The 20,185-nt window shown below is 69.9% G+C and overlaps 1 protein-coding gene across 2 annotated transcripts; it reads right to left on the bottom strand.

The window, feature by feature from the left end:
• Window positions 1–1,976: 1,976 nt before the first annotated feature.
• On the bottom strand, window positions 1,977–19,066 carry GRK2 (G protein-coupled receptor kinase 2). Of its 2 annotated transcripts, none has more exons than XM_084895082.1 (21): window positions 18,840–19,066; window positions 10,131–10,207; window positions 8,131–8,204; window positions 7,912–8,013; window positions 7,742–7,816; window positions 7,588–7,649; window positions 6,865–6,916; window positions 6,592–6,683; window positions 6,205–6,304; window positions 5,793–5,871; window positions 4,934–5,064; window positions 4,614–4,708; window positions 4,439–4,546; window positions 4,187–4,253; window positions 3,827–3,927; window positions 3,260–3,326; window positions 3,087–3,182; window positions 2,727–2,889; window positions 2,463–2,599; window positions 2,263–2,373; window positions 1,977–2,183 (listed from the first exon to the last, which is right to left on the bottom strand). In XM_084895082.1, exons 1-21 carry the CDS (start codon window positions 18,950–18,952, stop codon window positions 2,019–2,021), a joined length of 2,067 nt encoding a protein of 688 aa, XP_084751208.1. In that variant the 5' UTR covers window positions 18,953–19,066; the 3' UTR covers window positions 1,977–2,018. The 2 variants fall into 2 exon arrangements, with proteins under 2 accessions (XP_084751208.1, XP_084751207.1); XM_084895081.1 differs by having other exon boundaries at window positions 2,263–2,376; window positions 18,840–19,063.
• Window positions 19,067–20,185: the final 1,119 nt, after the last annotated feature.

The following is a 20,185-nucleotide window of genomic DNA, read 5'->3' as shown; positions in this document are numbered from 1 at the left end:
CATCTCTTTCTCCCCCCAATCCTGCCCGTTACTGATGGGCCATGTTCTTCCCCTCGGGCCTGTTTGCATCTCTTCCAGACCCAGCCTCCACCACGGCCATTATGGCACCTGCGGCCTCCCTGCTCCATCCTCTGCCTCCCTCCCCTCATCCTGCCCGTGGTCATCGGTGCGGGTCCTGCAGCTGCTCCCAGTGCCCAGCCGTCCCAGCCCATCCAAACTCAGACCCACGTCCATCCCATCTTCGTCCTGTGGCCACTAAGTGCGCGCTGGGCTCTGAGCCAGGCTGAGCCTGGCATTCAGGGCCTCCCAGCCTGGCTCCTTCCCACAGTGCTCCTGCCAGCTGGAGCCACTCCCCACTGCCCGGCCCAGCCCTGGTCAGAAACACCCCCTCCCACCTCCGTGCTGAGGCCCAGCTCAGAGGCCTTTTTCAAGCCCCAGCCTCCACCCCAGCAGCCTTCCTTCGCCACCTGCCGAGCTGTGCTTGGGTCCTGTGCCCCTCAGCCCTGCCCAGCAGAACCTTCCAGGGGTGGACAGCAACAGACCTCACCCCCAGGGCCTGTGGGGCCGGGCTGGGGAAGAGAAGTTGACCGGAGCCTCTGGGGAGTCGCTCAGGCCTCAGACTGCTGCTCGGGGCGCAGCACAGGCCAGAGGGAGGGCCCAGGGCCCGGAGACTCACTGAGGCCCGAGGGCAGAGGTGCTTGTCTGCCCCGGACGCTGCCCTCAGCACTGTGCCTGCGGCTGGAGTGTCAGTCAGTGCAATGTGACACCCAGAGGTGAAACTCAGGTACCTCCTCCTGCTGCCCGGGGCGGGGGCGGGAGACCCTCTGCTCCCCCGGTGGTGGCTGGGACGGGGAGGGCGTGGGCCCTGGCCCTGGATGCCTGCCATGGTGGCGGAGGGCGCCTGGCACCAACACGACCCTCTGCCCTCATGCCTCAGCCCAAGGGCGGCTGCAAACGATCATGGGGCACAAAAGAGTCTGACACGGCCGAGGTCAGGCACCATTTTTTTATAAAAACGCATAATCTCATTTTCTCACTTTAAAATCACATTCAAAAATCCGCAAAGAAACGCCCAGGGAGTGAGCAGGGGGCGGGGAGGGTGAGCCAACCCAGCCGCTGGGGGAGGGCGCGACACCACACACGGCAGCGCGATTGGCACGGGGGGGGGGGGGCATGCGGCGGGGGGGCCGTGGGGGGGACGGGGCTGGGCTGGACAGCCCACGGGCACACTGACGCCCCCAGGTGGCGAGGCTGGTCCAACCAGCCCCTCTCGCTGTGCAGCCCCCCCCCGCCCCCCGCCCCGGCTGGCCCCGTGGCCCTGGGCAGAGTGATGGCGAGGGCGAGGCCCGATGAGGACGGGGGCCGGGGGACCTCAGGTCGGCGAGGCCAGCGTGGCACAGCCCACAGCTGCCTTCCCGTGGTCCTTGAGCCTGGGGCTCGGGTGGGAGAGCGGGGCTGGGTGACAGCAGCAGCACCTGCTGCCAACGCCACCGTCCTGGCCAAGCCCGTGCCCAGGGAAGGGGGGTGGAGGCAGCAGGGACACGGGGACTCCCCAGATGAGGGGGCAGGAGTCCAGGTCACCGTGGGCGGCGCTGGGCCAGGGAGACCACGGGACCCTCTCACCACGGGCTGGGGCGGACAGCGGGGCCGTCTGTGCCGCAGGAGGGCCGGAGCGGGAGGGCTCGGGTGGCATTCCGTGCTGTGGCCGCCCTGGACGGAGGACACTGCCCCCACTGCCGCTGGCACGGAGCACAGCCCGGAGCCTGGGGGCGCCCCCGGGCCGGGGCCGCTCTCCCTGCACAGGAAGGCGCGGGCAGCGGGGCCCTGGGCTCCGGGGGGCGGTGGCCGGACGGCGGCTGGGTTGGTGGCAGCAGGAGCCAAGGCAAGCGGGCCCCTCCCGGGGGCTGGGCCACAGGAAGTCACAATAATTACAAAATAAAACCTTTTCCGCTTGGCGGGAAAACAAATAATAAAAGTTCGACAAAATAAATTAGAGGTTTATAAAAGGCGGGCGGGGGTCAGAGGCCGTTGGCGCTGCCGCGCTGCACCAGCGGCACCTTGCTCAGCTCCACCACGGGCGAGCGCGCCTTGTTCTTCATCTTGGGCACCCGCTGCACCAGCTGCTGGGCCTCGCGGTAGGCGTCCCGCAGCTCCTTCTTCCACTGCACCAGCTCCGGGTCGCTCTGCGCACGCGGGGCCGTCAGGGGGCGGCGCCCCGCGGCCCGGCCCCACGCAGCCCGCCCCCGCCCGCACCCCACTCACGTCGCACTGCAGCACGAACTGTTTGCCGCCGCGGATCTTGAGGAGGAGGCACTTCCGCTCCTTGATCTGCGTCTCCTCCACCGACTGGATCTCCTCCATGGTCAGCAGGCTCTGCTGCAGGCGGGAGGGCCGGGAGGGGCGGTGAGGGGACAGGACAGGCCCCGCCGCCCCGGCCCGGGCCCGGCCCCGGCCCTCCTTACCGGGGCCTCGCCCTCGCCGCGCCACTCCAGCCGGTTGGGGAACAGGTAGAAGTACCGCCGCTGCCACTGCGTCAGGAAGGGGTTGCCCATCTTGGACATGTAGCCATGCATGATGCAGTCCTTGCCCAGGGCGTAGTCTGCGGAGAGAGGCCCGGGGCTGGGATCCTGGTGCGGCCGCTCCGGCGGTGACCGCGGCTGGTTCCTGCAGCCCAGGCCTCCCTCCTCTCTCCTGCGGGCATGGGCACCGCGGCGGCCCGCCCTCACCTTCCTCGTGGCCCAGCTGCTTGTTCTTGGTCTTCTTGCGGGTCTCCAGCCGGTCCGTCTCGGCATTGATGGTGTCGAAGACGGTCTCCGCCACCTCCTGCTGCCACCGCTCGGAGATGGTGAGCGGGAAGTTGCGGTAGAGCTCCTGGTCGCTGTCCAGTAACTGCCCACGGGGACGAGGCAGGGGCGCCCGTCACCTGGGCGTGCCCACCCCGAGGGACCGGGCACGGGGGCCGGCCCACCCGCGGGGACATGGGGAGAGGGAGCCGGAGGGAGCACAGGGCCGGCCCGGTCTCCCAGGGGCAGAGAAGGGACACGGAGGCCCGGGCGGCTCCGGTCCGGCCAGGCCAGGCCCCGCACCTTGATTCCTTTCGTGTCCTCCTCATCGAAGGAGCCGATGTCGAAGGCGTCGGCGGCGTTCACCTCCCCCCGGGGGGGGATCAGCGGGGGCGGGTACTGTGGCGGAACGAGGGCTGGGTCAGCACGGGCAGGGCCTGCAGGGCACCCCGGCCCCGGCCCCGGCCCCCGCGTACCTTCTGCAGGAAGACCATCTGCCAGTCCAGCGAGCGGAAGAAGGGGCTGTCCTTCACCTCCTGGGCCCTGTGGGAGACGCGGGTCACCGGCTGCGTCCGGGCGGGGCAGGGCCCCAGCGGCTCCGGGCTCGGCCGCTTTCTGGCCTGCGACCTCGGCCAAGTTCCCTAAACCTGCGCCGTTTCCTCATCTCCAGCGGGAGCGCAGAGTTCCCACGTCTCGCAGGGTGGTTGTAAGTTTTAATATCATAAATCTTGCAACATCATGCCTGGCACTTAGTAAATGTTTAATAAACATAAAAAGCTGCTGTCATCATCATCATCTGACATCGCCGTCTTTGTTACCAGGGCCCTCCGGAAGCCGGTCACCAGCCAGCTCCGGCAGCTGCGACCCGGAGGATACCGGACTCGGCTGGCTGTGCCCCGGCTCCCGAGAGCTCCTCAGAGGGGCCGGTTCCAGTGAGGGGCACAGCCCTGTCCGCAGGGGGCCCGGGCAGAGGCCCAGCAGCCCTGCGGAGGCCTGGACGCCTCAGCAAGCCGGGTGCGCAGGGCCTTGCTGGGAGCACTCACCCTCGGCCCAGGCAGCCCAGTCTCCGGTGGACGTCCCTCTGCAGCAGCCCCTCCAGCAAGGAGCGGAGCTCGGGGGAGAAGGAGTCGGGCAGCTCCACGGCCTGCGGGAAGCGCGTGGTCAGCAGCGGCCACAGAGGGGCCCGCGCCCAGGAGAGCGAGAAACGGCCCCGCTCCCTCACTGCCCCACCCCGGCGGGCATGTCTGCTCCGACAATGCAGGGCAGGAGGCCAGAGTGGGGATGAGTGGCCCACGGTCACTGCCGGTGAGAACCAGGAGTCCGTGACCCTGATACCATGAGACTCCACCCCCGCTGTGGCCCACGGACTCCACACAGCACCCGGGGCTGAACCCCACACGCACCATTGTCAATGTCATGCGGTCGATCTCATGCTTGTCTTTGGTCTTGTGCTGCCGGAAGGGACTGTGCCTGGGCGGGAAAGGACAAAGGACAAAGTCACAGAACGGAATGGGGAAACTGAGGCAGGTAGCATCCCTGGTCCTCATCCGAAGCCAGGACGATGCCATACCTCACACCCAGGCAGCTGTGGGCCCCTCCCCCAGCCTCCTGCCTGGCTCCGTCCAGCCCGCCCACCCCCGCGGGAGCCCACTCACCCCCGCAGCAGCTTGAAGAGCATGCAGCCCAGGGAGAACCAGTCGGCGCTGCTGTCGTAGGCCACGCCCTTCTGCAGCACCTCGGGCGCCATGTACCCGTGGGTGCCCCTGTGGGAGCAGGGCCGTGAGCGGGGCGGGCGGAGGGTTCGGGGAGGGCGGGCGGGCGGGCACTCACACGCTGGCGTGGGGCTTCTTCTTGGAGAAGTCGCAGGCCAGGCCCAGGTCCGAGATGCGCACGTGGCCGTGCTCGTCCAGCAGGATGTTGGCGGGCTGCGGGGAAGCCAGTGAGCTGCCCCGGCGGCTCAGGGCGGGCCGCCAGGCAAGGCGCCAGCTGGCCGCTGCCCTCCCTCCAAAGGGCTGTGGGTGTCCGGGGACCAGGCCCCCGGCAGGGTCTTCGCCTCCCCCCTCGTCACAGTCTGAACCCAGAGAAGGGCGCGGTGGGCGGGAGGGCGCCCGGGGAGGGGCGGTGCGCCGAGGGGAGGCCGGCCGGCTCACCTTCAGGTCCCGGTAGACCACGAAGCGGTTGTGCATGTGCTCCAGGCCCAGGATGATCTCGGCCGCGTAGAAGCGCATGTCGGCCTCGGAGAAGACGCCGTGCTGGGACAGGTGGTAGTGCAGGTCCCCGCCTGCGGAGGGAGGGGTGCTCAGTTCCGGCCCGCCCCCTGCCCCGCGCACGGCCGCCCCGCGCACCGCCCCCTGCCCCGCGCACGGCCGCCCCGCGCACCGCCCCCGGCCCGGCCCCGCCCCGCTCACCGCCCCCGGCCCCGCGCACGGCCGCCCCGCGCACCGCCCCCTGCCCCGCGCACGGCCTCCCCGCTCACCGCCCCCGGCCCCGCGCACGGCCGCCCCGCGCACCGCCCCCTGCCCCGCGCACGGCCGCCCCGCGCACCGCCCCCGGCCCCGCGCACGGCCTCCCCGCTCACCGCCCCCGGCCCCGCGCACGGCCGCCCCGCGCACCGCCCCCTGCCCCGCGCACGGCCGCCCCGCGCACCGCCCCCGCCCCGCGCACGGCCGCCCCGCGCACCGCCCCCTGCCCCGCGCACGGCCTCCCCGCTCACCGCCCCCGGCCCCGCGCACGGCCGCCCCGCGCACCGCCCCCTGCCCCGCGCACGGCCGCCCCGCGCACCGCCCCCTGCCCCGCGCACGGCCTCCCCGCTCACCGCCCCCGGCCCCGCGCACGGCCGCCCCGCTCACCGCCCCCGGCCCCGTGCAGCTCACCGCCCCCTGCCCCGCGCACGGCCGCCCCGCGCACCGCCCCCTGCCCCGCGCACGGCCGCCCCGCTCACCGCCCCCGGCCCCGCGCACGGCCGCCCCGCGCACCGCCCCCGGCCCCCCGCACGGCCGCCCCGCTCACCGTTCATGAGGTCCAGGATGAAGCTGAGCTTGTCCGGCGTGTGGAACGCGTAGGACATGCAGACGATGAACGGGCAGTCCTGGGAGGGACGGCCGGGAGGGAGGTCAGCGGGAGCCGCCCAGAGGCCCAGAGCCCCGGCTGCTCGGGGCCACCCGCTGGCGCCCGCTCAACCCCGGCGCCCGCTCACCCCGGCGCCCGCTCACCCCGGTGCCCGCTCACCCCGGTGCCCACCCGGTGCCCGCTCACCCCGGCGCCCGCTCACCCCGGCGCCCGCTCACCCCGGTGCCCACCCGGTGCCCGCCCGCCCAGCACCCGCTCACCCCAGTGCCCACCCACCCGGTGCCCGCCCGCCCAGCGCCCGCTCACCCTGGTGCCCGCCCACCCGGTGCCCGCCCGCCCGGCGCCCGCTCACCCCGGTGCTGACGAGGGACAGCATGATGCGCTCGTTCAGGGCCAGCGTCTCCCCCTGCTTCATCTTGATGCGCTTCTTGTCCAGACACTTCATGGCGTACCTGCGGGCCGGCAGGGTCACCCAGGGGCGCTGTGCGCGGAGCCAGGCTGCTCTGGCCCAGGGTCGGGGTGGGGGGTCCTCAGAGCCCTTTTGGGGAACTCTGGGCACCCCAATACGCTTATGACACACAGACAGAGAGGGGGCCAGAGGAGGTGCTGGTGGGCTGGAGGCTCAGGGTGTAAGAATGGGGAGAGACGGGCGTGGAGTGACGAGCAAGCTTCTGTCCCCGTGCAGAGACCTGGCTCTCCCGTGGGCACCTGGGGCCCGCCCTCCCCTCAGGGAGCTCACATCTTGCCCGTGTCGGCCTTCCGGCACCCGTAGACCTCGCCGAAGCCGCCGCGGCCGATGATGCGGTGCACGCTGAAGTCGTTCATGGTCAGCTGCAGGGCCACGGCCGGGTCACTGCGGGCTGCTGGCCCGGCCCGCGGCCTCCCTCACCGCCCGCCTGCCCGAGCCACCCGGGGGGACCCTGGCGCTGAGCCCACAGCCACACCAGAGGCTGGCAGACCCCCTGGCCTGCCTAGCCCCGGCGCCCAGCCCCACACCCACCCGCCCACTCACGTGAATGTTGAGCTCCACATTCTTCCACTGGCAGAACCGAGTGAATTTATCGCTGTAAGAGAAGGACCTGGGCTCAGGCAAACTGAGATCCACGGGATGAGCCTACCCCACCCACTGCCGCTCCGGGGGTCCCGAGCCTCCGGGTCCTCTCCTGGAACGGCCCAGGAACAGTGCCATGCCGAGCGGGGCCTACCGCACACCGGCCTGAGGGGCCTGGCTGCCTGCACGCAGGCTCCTGATGCGCTCAGAGGTGAGAAAGGTCTCCAGCCTGAGACTTCCTGCCGCCAGCCCCGACGGTGCCCGTGCCTCCAGGACACGGCACTCACTCCCCTCCCGGGGGCCCCTCATGGCCACTCCTCACCTCAGGCCGAGACCCGCCTGCAGTCCCCTCCCCCCAGCAGGTGGGCGCTGGCGATGAGGGCGGGCTGGGCAGTGTGTCCTCTCGAACCCCCCCATGCTTCTCAGCCCCGACGGGCCCAGCAGGTGCTAACAGTCCGTGGAAGGGAAGGTCCCTGGAGAAGGACCTGGGCCGGGCTTGGGGCTGAGTGTGGGCAGGCAGTGACCTGGCCTGCCTAACCTCTGAGGAGTCTCTCCACCGGTGCAGACGGGCCCAGGCAGCCCCTGCCCGGGGCCTAAAGCGGCTGGCTTCTCCCCACGCCACCCACCCCCTCAGGACAGCCCGTCCTCCCTCTGCTCCTCTCCGCTCTGCGTGCGCCCGCTCACCTCTCAATGAACTTCTGGAACACATCCCCCCGGAGGTTCTGACAGATCTCCTCGATGTACGGCTAAGGGAGGAAGGCAGAGGTTGGCGAGGTGCCAGGGCGGGAGCTGATCCGCTCCCTGGCCGGCCGGGGGAGGCGTGGGCACGGGCACACACCTGGAAGAGGTCCGGAGGCACCTGCCTCTTCGCCAGGTGGCCCTGGACATGCTCGGTGGCGCTTTTGGAGAAGGGCTGGGAAGACAGAGGCGGCGTGAGCGCCCCGCGGGCAGGAGAGTCCGCCCTCCGGCGCCCGGGGCGCTCCGGCCGCGGGCAGTGCGGGCACTCACATGCGAGCAGGCCAGCAGCTCCTTCATGATGTAGGTGTCGAAGATCTCCCGGCTGCAGGCCAGCCGCTCCTCCTCCGTCTCCAGCTTCTCGTATTTCCTGATCTGGAGGACAAGATCCCGGGTGACCTTTGGCCCAGGGAGCCCGGAGGCGCCGGGCATCTGGTGAACTCGGCAAAAGCAGCCCGGCCCGGCCCTCTGCCGGCAGCGCGGCCGGCTCACCTCCTCGTAGAACTCCACCAGGGGCCTGGCCTCCTCCAGGTGCTTCAGGCAGAAGTCTCGGAAGAGCAGGTACCCTGCAAGCAAGGTCAGGTCACACTGAGCCACCCCGTCTCGGAGGCCCTCCCACCACGAGGGTGGTGTGGGCTGGGGCTTCCTGGGCAGAACAGGGCAAGGAGGTGGCAGAGGCGGTCTCTGCCAGGCAGTGGCTGGGCAAGACGGCCTCGAAGGCTGCAGCCAATGGGAGAGTCTTGGATTCGGGGTCAGGCGCCTGCAGGTCCGCCCTCTCAGGATCTCCTCCTCAGATGGCGCTGGCACGCTGGTGAGGCACAAGCCGGGGCTGGCTCTGGCACCTGGGTGCCTGCCCTCTCACTGCCGCCCAGGGACCTGCACCTCCTCCCACAGTATGACCCCGCCCCAGGCAGCTGTGGCCGCGCAGTGAGGTCCGCCTGGCCGGGCCAGCGCCGCCACCTGCTCCCCTAACCTTATAGCCCCCGTCAGCCGCTGACTCACAGCAGCTGAGACACAGCACACAGGGAGGGAGGTCCACCCGGGGAAACTGAGGCTCAGGAGGTGTGTCAGGCAGGCCTGAGAGGCAGGTTGGGGAGTCGGGCTGAAGGGCAGGGGCCCTGGGGGCAGAGGTGAGAGGGGCGATGGCAGGGACTCCCAGGAGGCCCCGGACAGGCCAGGTCTCACCCTCCCAGCGAGCAGGGGCCCGAGGCCTGGCTCAGAGCACCTGAGGGCGAAGCAGGAGGAGGCGTGGCCCCTGCACCCTCCGGCCCAGCGCGAGCATCGTGCCCTTGGGAGTTTCCCTGCTTCTTGGGGGCACTGCCCCCCGCCCCGCCCAGGCGCCTCTTCCAGAGCGGGCAGACGCACTTCCTGTCGGGGGCCTGGCCCCTGAACAACTCGGGGGCTTTCGCTGGCGCTATCACCTCCGGGCCCCCCACAGGCGGGGCTCCTGCGTTGTAGGTCCCGGGTGAGGACACCAGCGGGCTCAGAGAGGTAAAGCAACGTGCCCAGGGTCACACAGCACAGGCCAGGGTACCCAGCCGCGTGCTTCCCCTCGGGCTGGCTCCCCACCTGACCTCAAAGCCTGATCCCACCAGCCAGGCCACTCCCACCTCAGAGCTGAGGACCTGTCCTCCAAAGCCCCATCCGAGCTGAGTGACGAGCCTGCGGCCCCGAGGCCAGGGCCCCTCAGACACAGCCCCGAGGCCAGGGCCCCTCAGACACAGCCCCAAGGCCAGGGCCGCTCAGACACAGCCCCAAGGCCAGGGCCGCTCAGACACAGCCCCGAGGCCAGGGCCCCTCAGACACAGCCCTGAGGCCAGGGCCGCTCAGACACAGCCCCGGCGGGGGGGAAGGACCAGCCCGAGGCCAGGGCCCCTCAGACACAGCCCCGAGGCCAGGGCCGCTCAGACACAGCCCCGTGGCCAGAGCCCGGCTCAGACACAGCCCTGAGGCCAGGGCCGCTCAGACACAGCCCCGTGGCCAGAGCCCGGCTCAGACACAGCCCCGTGGCCAGAGCCCGGCTCAGACACAGCCCCGGCGGGGAGGAAGGAGGACCGGCCCCGAGGCCAGGGCCTCTCAGACACAGCCCCGGCGGGGGAAGGAGGACCAGGCCGGCAGGTTGCTCACAAAGAGGGCCGTGGGGGTGGGGTGGGCCGACCACAGCGAGGCAGGCGCCACAGGAAGAGCGCCGCCCCTTCCTGTCAGCGCTACCAACTGCCCGGAGCAGCTGTGCCTGCGCCAAGGGGAAGCTGCAACTCGCAAAAACAAAAACCCCAAAGGAGGAACTTCCCCCGGGGCCCTGGAAGACGGGGCCCCCACCCTCCACAGGGCTCCTGGGCCCACCGCCAGGGCCGGGCACAGTGGGTCAGCTCTGCTGACACCCAGGGGCTCCCGGGCCCTGCCCCGGGGGAGGCGGCCAGGCCCGGCGCCAGCCTCGGGCCTCTCGGTCCCCGCGCCCCGTCCCCGCTGGCGGGGCCCGGCCCCCGACTCACCCAGCTTCTGGGAGAAGATCTTGTCGAAGGTCACCTCGCCCCGGTCCTCCAGGTACTTCTGCATGACGCTGCGGATGCTGGAAGACAGAGGCCGGTGACCGGGGCCCTGCACGCCGTCAGCAGGGGGCACTGCGGTGGGCGTCACTGCTCCCTCTGAAGGTCACACCAGAGGGACCGGGAAGCTGGGCCTGCCCCCCAAGGCTCTGCCCCCCAAAGCCAGGGTGGCCAGAGGAGGCTGCTGAGAAGCTGGGTCCCAGCACTGCTCTGTGCTGGCTCTGGGTCTTGGCACTAGCAGCAGATGGTGGCCTGTCCCCACCATGGCACGCACACCGCTCGGCCACAGAGAACCAGCAGTGACACACGGACTCGTTACAATATGAGGGGCTTGAAAGCATCCCGCTAAGTGACAAAAGATAATCCTAAAAGACCACGCTGTACGACTCCATTTACATGGAATGCCCAGAGCAGACAGACCCACGGAGACAGAAAGCAGATTAGTGGTTGCCAGGGGCTGGGGAACGGAAGGGGGTGACGGGAGTGTCCTGGAATTAGGTAGTGGGGAGGGTTGCACAACATAGTGAATGCACTAAAACCCACTCAACTGTACTCTTTAAAATGATAAATTTTTAAAAATGTTATTGCCAAAACCGGTTTGGCTCAGTGGTAGAGCGTCGTCGGACTGCGGACTGAAAGGCCCAGGTTCGAATCCGGTCAAGGGCATGTACATTGGTTGCGGGCACATCCCCACTAGGGGGTGTGCAAGAAGCAGCTGGTCGATGTTTCTCATCGATGTTTCTAGCTCTCTATCTCTCTCTGTAAAAACTCAATAAAAATACATTAAAAAATATATTTTTATTGATTTTTAGAGAGAGGAAGGGAGGAGAGAAACATAGACTCGAGAGGGAAGCATCGATCCGCGGCCTCTTGCACCCGCCACCAGGGACGGAGCGTGCCGCCCGGCCTGTGCCCTGACTCGAACGGAACCAGCGACCTTTAGGTGCACAGGATGATGGCCAACCGACTGGCCAGGGCTAAAATGGTAAATTTATGTTATTTGAATTATATTTCGATTTTTTTAAATGGTTAAAAAGAGAAAAAGCCCAGCCTCAGTCCCCATGTCCCTGACGCCTGTCCCTGGGCTGCAGCAGGGAGGGGTGGCCACTCTGACACCGGAGCCAGCCCCACGCTCCACCCGCTCCTCTCACCCCCACGTCCGTCCAGCGCAGTCTGGGGCAGCGCCGCCCACTATGCTTCAGGCCGCAGACACGCCATCTGTCCCCCCCCCACCCCTGGGCCACGTCCAGTCCGCACCGGCCCAGGATCCCAGGAGCACGCTCATGCCCACCCTGAGGGCCATGCTGGCAGTCGCACCTGAGGCCAGGCAAGGGCGTGTGACCCTTAAGGCCCGGGGCCACTAGCAGGCCGCTAACAAAGAGACCCCCCGGGCAAGGACATGGCCCCCTCTCCATGTCCCTCTGAGCCCGGCTCAGGGCCCGGCCATAGCCTCCGGGAAGGCAGGTGCCACGCACCCTCCCAGGACACAGCCTGTCCGGTGCCATTAGACAGGGTGACACAGCCGGAGGGGGACCCGGCCGGTTCCAGGAGACGCAGGCAGGGAGGAAGGAGTGCTCCAGGCCAGCGATCGGCAAACTGCGGCTCATGAGCCACGTGCGGCTCGAGGGCGCGGTTTGCCGCTCTGTTGACTGGTGAGTTTGCCGACCGCTGCTCTGGGCCTTGGGGACAGGCTGTGGAGGAGGCGGAACTTCGGTGGGTGCCTCTGCGCAAACAGGATGTGAGCAGGTGTGAGGCCCAGGCGGTGGGCGGGCGGAGGAGACACAGGGGAAGGCCAGGCAGGGTGGGCGCGAAGGACCCTCAGGGAGCTCGGCCCGGGCAGGAGTGCGCGGAGCCGCTGGGGCCCGGCGGGCGGCAGCCCGGGTTCTGACGGCGGCCAGGGAGGGGGGAGGGAAAGGAGCGGGGTGAGGAGGAGGCTCAGGCTGGCGGAGGGCTGACAAGGCCTTGTTGACAGACATCCCCGTTTCACAGCCTCTGGGCCTGGGCTCGAGGGAAGGGGGCTCCTGCCCCTGTCCACTCCGCCTGTTCCCTCTGAGGTGGTCCGGGCGGAAGCCCCGGCCCAGCCTTCCCAGGCCTTGGCTCACGGTCAGTCCACTCCAGGGAAGTCTCGGAGAGAGCACGGGTGCGCGGGGCGGACGGGGCGCAGAGCCGGAACCTCCGTTCAGACACTGGGACGCGGGAGGGGTGGGTGGGTGGGGGTGCTGGGCCGAGCACAGCGGGCAGGGCCCAGGCCAGGCGGCAAAGGCTCGGCAGCGTGGGAGACCGGGAAGCCCGGACTCCGCAATGCCAGGTGCCTGGGTGTCTCCCGGGAGCGGGACCGGGGGGGGGGGCCCTCATTCTCCGCCCTGCACCCCATTCCTGTGCCGGGCTGAGAGAGAGCAGCTGGGGGAGAACGAGTGGAACAGATGTCCCTCCCGCTTGGAGCGGACACTGAGACGGCGGCCAGGCCGCTCGGGTGAGTGTCCGGCAGGGGACGCAGACGGCGCACAGCCTGTCTGAGTGACCCCAACGGGGCTCCTGCGATGGCCACTGGGAAGCCCCGAGCCCCAGCTCCCGTTATGAGAACCAGCGAGCCTGGCGCTGGCTCCGTGAGGGAGGCGACAGGAATGCCCCCGGGAGCCGTCCTGCCACGTACTGACGGCCCCGCAGGGCAGCTGGGCACGGACACCCGGGTCCCCGGGGTCGCCCTCCGAGGGCCCGCCTGCCGGGGAGGACGGGGGCAGAGCGGCCGGCTCCGAGCCGACCTCCCCCGGAGCCCAGCGGAGGCCGCGGCATTCTTCCCGGCCACAGCTCTTCACTTTCTTCCTTAAAAAGAAAAAAATGCTTCCTAAACAAAACAAACACAGCCCCAACCAAACACAAGGTCACGCTCGGGCAGAGCCTCGAACGGCAGCCCCGAAGCGACAGCGTGCAGCTTCCTGTCCGCTCCCGGGGCGCCGAGGAGCTGGCAGGTCAGGACGTGCCAGGGGCCACTCCGCCGGGCGGCACGCACGGGCGGGCACAGGCCGCGATGGATGGCCTCGGGCGGGCCACCTCTGTGACCTGGAGGAGGCTGAGGTGGCAGGGGAGCCGGGCAGCACTCCTGCCCCTGCCCAGCCAGCAGCCCAATGCCCAGGGGCACGGGCCCCATACCCGCCCCGGGCTGCCCAGTGCCCGCCTCTGCCCTGCAGCGGCTCCCCGCGGCTCCCAATCCAGGGCGCTCTCCCCGCCGCCCTCCCCAGAGCCAGGCCAAGCCACCACTTCACCCACCCGGTTCCTCATTTGTGAAATGCGGATGTCAACAAAACGCCGACCTGCCGCCACAGCTGGCCCTCGACTACGCCGAGGCCCCGGCCAGCGTGGCTCGCTGGGCGTCACCCTGCCCCAGAGGCTGCTGGCTCAGTTCGCCGGCGGGGCACACGCCTGGCCACAGGCTCCATCTCCAGTGGGGGAGGGGGCTCAGGGGGCAGCCCACCCTGTTTCTCTCTCAAAAGTCACAAAAATACAAATAAACAAATGGCTGCTACAGCCGCCCCTCCTCTGGACTGCGGCCACAGCTGCACCGTGTTGGTGTTCTGGGGCCTGCGGCGTGGCAGGCCTCCTGAGGGTGAGCCTGGCAGGAGCCGGGGCAGGACATGGCTGCCACGCCACTCTGCTGGCAGATCGGCCTCGCTCACTGGCACTGCTCAGCCTGGGGCCTCGGCAGAGCCCAGCACCTGCCCTGCCCAAGTATCGGGGGCCCCTCAGCTCGAGGCCCGCCCCCGTGGCAGGGAGTGCTGGCCTGGTGCGTGGCACTGCCACCTGCAGCCAGGGCTGCCCGCACCGGCCCGGCTGCGCCAGGCGCAGGCCCAGCTCACACGGCATGAGGGGGCGGCCGAGGGGCGCACTTCCTCCCTCAGCCCAGAGCCAGGGCTGGGGTGACCGAACAGCAGGCGGGGAGGGGTGAGAACTTCCGGAACCTTCTGGCAGCACGTGGCCCACAGGAAGCGCAGAGGCCCGGCAGGCTGGTCTGGATCCTCATCAGTGACGCCTGCTCAGGGCCACGGCGGTGGCTTCTGTGGACGGGGCGGGCCGGCAGGGGTCGGAGCAAACACAGGCTGATGGCGAGGAAATCGTGGCAAGAGAACCTCCAGCCCTCTCTGAGGAAGGGGCTCCCACGCGGGAGCCCCCTAACCTCTGTGGAGGAGCGGGGTGCAGGGTCTCGGGGGACCCTGGCTCTGACCTGGTTGCCTAGCTGCCAGTGGCTGCGGGCAGCAGCGGCCTGTCCCCTGGGCACCCATCAGGCTGACTGGCACCTGGCAGGCCAGGGGCCGTAGTTCCTGTGCCCTGAGTGACGGGGGGACAATGCAAGCTGGCACGGGGCCGGGGCCTGGCAGGCCCGCGCAGCCACACCGGAACGGCCTGGGAGGTGACAGTTAACCAGCCGCAGGGCGGCGGCACAGGCTCCCCGGTGGCACTTCCAGGAAACCTGGCACCGCGGTGGCAGCGGCAGGAGCCGTCCCCTGGGGCTTCTTATTAATATTTCTCAACGGCTCTCCCTCGGGCTGGCAATGGCCTCGGAGATCAAGGACGGGGCGCATACGGGACGGGAAGACCGACTGAACCGGCCAGCTGCCAGGGAAGGGAGAAGGATGCCCGCCGGGCACCTCACACCAGCCCGCTGCCACGTCTGCAGCGGCCCAGGCCCCTGCGGATGTCACCCCACGTCCCGGCTTCCACACAGATACGACAGGAGCACCACCCCTGCCATCCCCCCATCGCGTCCGGACGCGGCCAGAACACACTCCCGGGCGCTGCGCCCCGAGGTGCCCGGGGGCTGTCCCTCCGGGAACCAGGAGGGCCCGGCTCAGAGCTGTCTCCGCAGAGAACAGGCGGCTCCCGCGTTCGCCCCAAACCCTGCTCTCCCGCTGCCTCAGCACCCCGCTTCCCAGCCTCCGTGCGAAAGGCAGCGATATCCCAGCGGCGCCATCTGTGAGGAGGGGCGGGCACAGGAGCGGCCTCGGGGAGCGGCCGCGGGGAGGGGGCAGGGGTGGTGGAGGCTGTGCATCCCCCGAAGACTGGTTCGTGGCCTGTTTGCTCCCGGGGGAGCTCCGTGTCCAGGGAGCACTGGCCGTCTGCAGGCGGCCGGGCCGCGGGGGGAGGGCCGCTGGGCGGGAGGGCCTGCATCCGAGCTGCCGGGACTCGCCGCGCGAACCGATGGTGCGTTCACAGGAGGCACTACTCCTGGGCGGACGGAGCCAGAATCCCTGCACGGAGCCCAGCCCGTGGCTCCCGTTCCCTGATTCCTGGCCTGGGTAAACAGGCGGCGAGCAGCGTGGTGGCAAACATGTGAAAGCCAGCGATCGGGAGAGGAGGACAGATGGGGAAAGACAGGCCAGGGACCCATTGCCGGGCCCAGGGGCTCCGGAGCCCGGAGGGAGGGACTGCCACTGGAGTGGAAAGTTCTGGAGGAGGAAGAGAGGCCGGTGGGGAAGCAGAGGAGGGAGGAGGAGGGGAGGAACCCTTCCCGCACCCCATCCCCCACAAATGGGGCAGGAAGTTCTGGAGGCTGAGAGTGGGTCCCGGAGACAGGGAAGCCGGGAGAGGGACAGGAAGAAGGAAATCCACGGTGGGGGAGGGACCAGGAAGGAGCCGGGAAAACGGGCTGCGAGAGGCGCCGGCTCGGACAGCCTCCTGCAGGGAGGGCAGGGACCTCCGGGAGGGCAGGGACCTCCGGGGATGGCCCAGACGGGCTGCTCCTGCTCCGCAGGAGCCCGGAGATTAATTACAGAGGCCTCCATGGTCACATTAAGCAAATGGCAGTAATTACAGCTGCTGCCGCCGCTGGAGAGGGCGACAGGGCTCCTCCGGAGAGAGGGGCAGGCCCGGACCCTGAAAGGTCGCTGGCAGGCGCGGAGGCCGGCCGGTCAGGAGGAGGGCCGGGCCGGGCACTGCGGCGGTGAGGAGCCGAGTCTCCTCTCCACACAAGGCCAGTCCTTCAGTGAGGAGGAGAAGAAACAGGTCTGCTTCCCTGGCTTCTACAGGGACCGAGGGGAGGCCCTGTGCCAGCTCCAAGCGGCCTGTGCCCAACGGCTCGTCCTCAGCCCTGGGGAGCCGGAGCTGTGACGAGAGACCCCGTGCCCAGCCCAGCCCAGCCTGGCGCCAGCCGCAGGGAGCCCGCCGAGGGGAGCACTCCAAGGGCACCTTGTCCTGGGCGGAGCCACGGCCTTTCCTCCCGACCCCGACCTGTGGGGCGTGGGGGTGACCCCAGACATGGCGCTGCCTGCTCCAGCCACCAGCTTTGCCAGGGCAGCGGCTGGGGAGGGCTGGGCCTGGTGAACCGGGACGGCTGCGGTGCCGGGGGCTCCTGGAGCAGGGGTGCGGCTGGGTGAGAGCAGAGCTGCAGAGGGGTGCACGGAGGAACCCCAGCGGGGAGGAGGAGCACGTGGGAGCCCCGGGGCCTGAGTTCGGGCTCCAGCTCCCCCCTCTGAGTCTCAGTTGCTCCAACTATGCAATGGGAGACTCCCAAAATGCCCGCCGATCCTAAAGGAGGGCGTGGGGCACAGAGAGAGCTGCCAGACCCAGACCCAGCGGAAATGGCCTTCCCGCGCAGGGCATCTGGCCGCGGTGTGGGGAGGAAGCAGGAGCGGAGGCCTGGCTCAGCCGTCACTGCTGCGCGCCTCCGGTCCACCTCACAGATGTGGGCAGCCTGCCTGGCAGCGTGTGCCAGACGTGACCCCGGACAAGGACCCAGGACCCCCGGCTCCCGGGCGCCCGCCGTCGGCCCACAGCGCACACCGTCCTGGTTCTGGACGCGGCGCCGGGCTCAGCGCCCCTGCAGCTACTCCACGCGAGGCGTGGCCTCGTCAACCTCACATTTTGGTTCTTGGATCAATTAAGATGACAGATGTCAAAATAAATAATAAATTATTGTCATTTCCACCATCATCCCTGTCACCGCCAGCCCCACCGCAGATGGCCGAGGGGCCGGGGAAAGGGGCACGCGGCTCCCGGTGCTGACACCTGCAGAGCCCACCGAGGTGGGGCCCGCCGGGAGCAGTGCATTCTGGGGAGAGGCTACCCCAAAGAGAGCATTCCAGAAAAGGCCCTGCCTCGCCATTTGCACAACTCCCACTCCCGCGGGAGGGTCTGGGGTCTTGGCCCCCGAGGAGGGCCGTTGCAAGCCGCAGAGGCCGACTCCCCGTTTCCTCCCCCGGGGCTGTGTCATTTCTGAACTCCTTTCTGTTCTAACTGTCACTGCTCCCCGGACGGCCCCGGCTGACAGTCAGTCTGGTTCCTGTTTTGAGAAATCTGATTGCACATGGCTAGAAAAAAAGGGCCCTAACGGCCTTTCCACACTGCAGACCCATTTTCCTCCCCAGGCCGGCGTTCAGTCAATCCGAAACCCCGTCAGCGAGGGGGCCCTGGGGAGGCCGCCAGGGGCTGCAGCCGGGCGCCCCGGGCAGCCTGCACCCCGGGCAGGTTCGGCCCTGCTTCTCAGGCTCAGGGCACTGCAGGCACAGCCTGCTGCACACCGTCCCCACGGCTCACTGTCCCCACGGCTCACTGTCCCCATGGCACAGATGAGAAAACCGAGCCCCCACGCCAGACGGTCTTGCCCAAAGTCACAGGATAACACCAGGCAGCCAGGACGGGCCCAGGCTCCGGGGCGGGCAGTGCCCACGTGCCCCCTCTCCCAGGCAGGAGGGAGGCGGTGCTGGGACCGGCCTTGCTGGGTAACTGGAGGAACGGTCGTGGGCACCGGCTCTCAGATCCAGAGCGGCCAGGCCCGGCCGGGCCAGGGCGGTGGGAGAAATGGAACCGGAGCCGGAAGCCCTGAGCGGGTGGCGAGCACCACCCTGGATTACCTGGGACGCCAGGCGGGCACTCAGCCTCCCCACCTGTTCCGCGGGGCCAACACCACACCCGCCCTCCCTGCCCCTGGGTGGCCACCGGCTCAAACAATGAAAACAAAACAAAACAAAAACACTCTAGAAACCATGAAGCCTCATCCTGGGTGCTCTGCGCCCACCCTCACCACAGCAAACTTTGGTGCCAGGTGCGGGGCGTCTGTCTGGGGGGGGGTGGCGGCTGGTGCAGCTGCTGTGGGGCTGGGGTGCCCCCGGCAGACAGCACCCCAGGGCGCTGTGGGCAGGGCCCCGGGGAGGAGGGCAGGGGGTCGGGGCGCACCACACCCTGCTCCCCGCCACCCGACCCCACAGGGACCCCTGGACAGCGGGGAGACAGACTCTGGCCTCCCCCAGACCTCACACGGGGGGACCCTAAGGGGACGGGGTGACCCTAAGGGGACAGGGGGGCCCTAAGGGGACAGGGGGACCACAGGGGCCGGGAGCGGAGGCGGAGACCAGGAAGACGGGCCGGTGGGCGGCAGAGGGCCGGGTCCCAGGCGGCCAGGCGGCCGCGGAGGCGGAAGAGGGGCCGGAGGGGACCAGGCGCCGCCGGGGGAGGATGGAGGGGGCCGGGCTCCGGGGAGAAGGCAGAGCCGCGGGCGGGAGGCCGCGGGGCCGGGCGCGGGGGCCGGGGTTCCGGGGGACCCGGTTCAGGGACCCGGGCTCCGGGGCGCGGGGCCGGGCTCGGGGGCGCGGGGCCGGGCTCGGGGGCCGGGTTCCGGGGGGCCCGGTTCCGGGGCCGGGCTCCGGGGCCGGCCGGCGGGCTCACCTGGGCTCGGGCAGCAGGATCTTCTTGCTGGCGCGCGCGGCCGGCGTGGCCTTGCTCTTCTCCATGGCCATCAGGTAGCTCACGTCCGCCAGCACCGCCTCCAGGTCCGCCATCTTGGCGGCGGCGGCGGCCTCGCTCCGCGCCCTCCGCTCGGCCGCTCCGTCCGCCGGGCCCGCCGCCCGCCCGCCCGCCCGCGCCCGGCTCCGCGGCCGCTCACACGCGGCGCCGCCCCATGGCCGCCGCCGCCGCCCGGACGCAGGGCCGCCGCCCCGCCCGCCGCCGCCGCCGCCCGGCGCCCCCTGCCGGCCGCGCCCCGCGTGCCCGGCCCGGCCCTCCGAGCGCGGCGGGGCACCCGGACCCGGATCCGGACCCCGACCCGGACCCCGACCCGGACCCCGACCCCGACCCCGACCCGGACCCCGACCCGGACCCGGACCGGACCCCGACCCCGACCCCGATCCGGACCCGGACCCGGACCCGGACCCGGACCCCGACCCGGACCCGGACCCGGACCCGGACCCCGACCCCGACCCGGACCCGGACCCGGACCCGGACCCGGACCCGGACCCCGACTCCGACCCGGACCCGGACCCGGACCCGGACCCCGACCCGGACCCCGACCCGGACCCGGACCCGGACCCCGACTCCGACCCGGACCCGGACCCGGACCCGGACCCGGACCCCGACCCGGATCCGGACCCCGACCCGGACCCGGACCCGGACCCGGACCCCGACCCGGAGCGGACCGGGGAGAACGCCGCACCCGGACCCTGGCGCCCAGTCCGGCCTCCGGCGGCTACGTCCCACCCAGACCGGCACCAGAACACGGTCCCGGGGACAAAGCCCATGACCTGACACCAGACCTGGAGGACACTGTGACTCGAGCGGACGCCAGATCAGGACCTCGGACCCAGACCCAGACCTCAGAATCTCACCGTGACTTGGATCACAAGCCTGGGTCCCTCGCCGCCCTGCCAGCCCCCGGCCCGGCCCCGCAGGACCGCGCGCTAGATTCTGGATCGTGATCGCGTTTCACATTGGTTGTTTGACCCAACCTGATTCCAACCCCAAAACCAGACCACGCTCACGACCCTAACCTTGAACTTGGGGGCAGAGCCCAGACTGGGTCTTGGACCATCAACACCAAACGAGGGTCCTAGGCCCAACACCAAGAAAGCTGGACACAAACCCAGGACCGGGGCATCCAACCAGAGCCCGGACTGGACTCAGAACCGGGACAGGTGGCCAGGCTCCTGGGACCTGACTGCTGTGCTCAGACTCCAGGCTCATCCCGCTCCCCACCCCATCCTTCCTGCCCCAGACCCAGTCCTGGCTTCTGGGCCAAG

The sequence above is a fragment of the Pipistrellus hanaki genome, assembly GCF_964339955.1.
Source record: "Pipistrellus hanaki genome assembly, chromosome: 9".
Lineage (NCBI taxonomy): Eukaryota > Metazoa > Chordata > Mammalia > Chiroptera > Vespertilionidae > Pipistrellus > Pipistrellus hanaki.
This window is presented reverse-complemented; position numbering and strand designations above follow the sequence as displayed.

What these genes read in the sequence shown, in the direction of transcription:
- GRK2 (XM_084895081.1), bottom strand. Translation starts at nt 18,952, where the DNA reads ATGGCGGACCTGGAGGCGGTGCTGGCGGACGTGAGCTACCTGATGGCC. An exon ending in AAGAAGCCCCACGCCAGCGT is followed by an intron (nt 4,547 to 4,613) that starts GTGAGTGCCCGC and finishes CTGCTCCCACAG; the next exon opens with GGGCACCCACGGGTACATGG. An exon ending in AGATGGTCTTCCTGCAGAAG is followed by an intron (nt 3,183 to 3,259) that starts GTACGCGGGGGC and finishes GTTCCGCCACAG; the next exon opens with TACCCGCCCCCGCTGATCCC.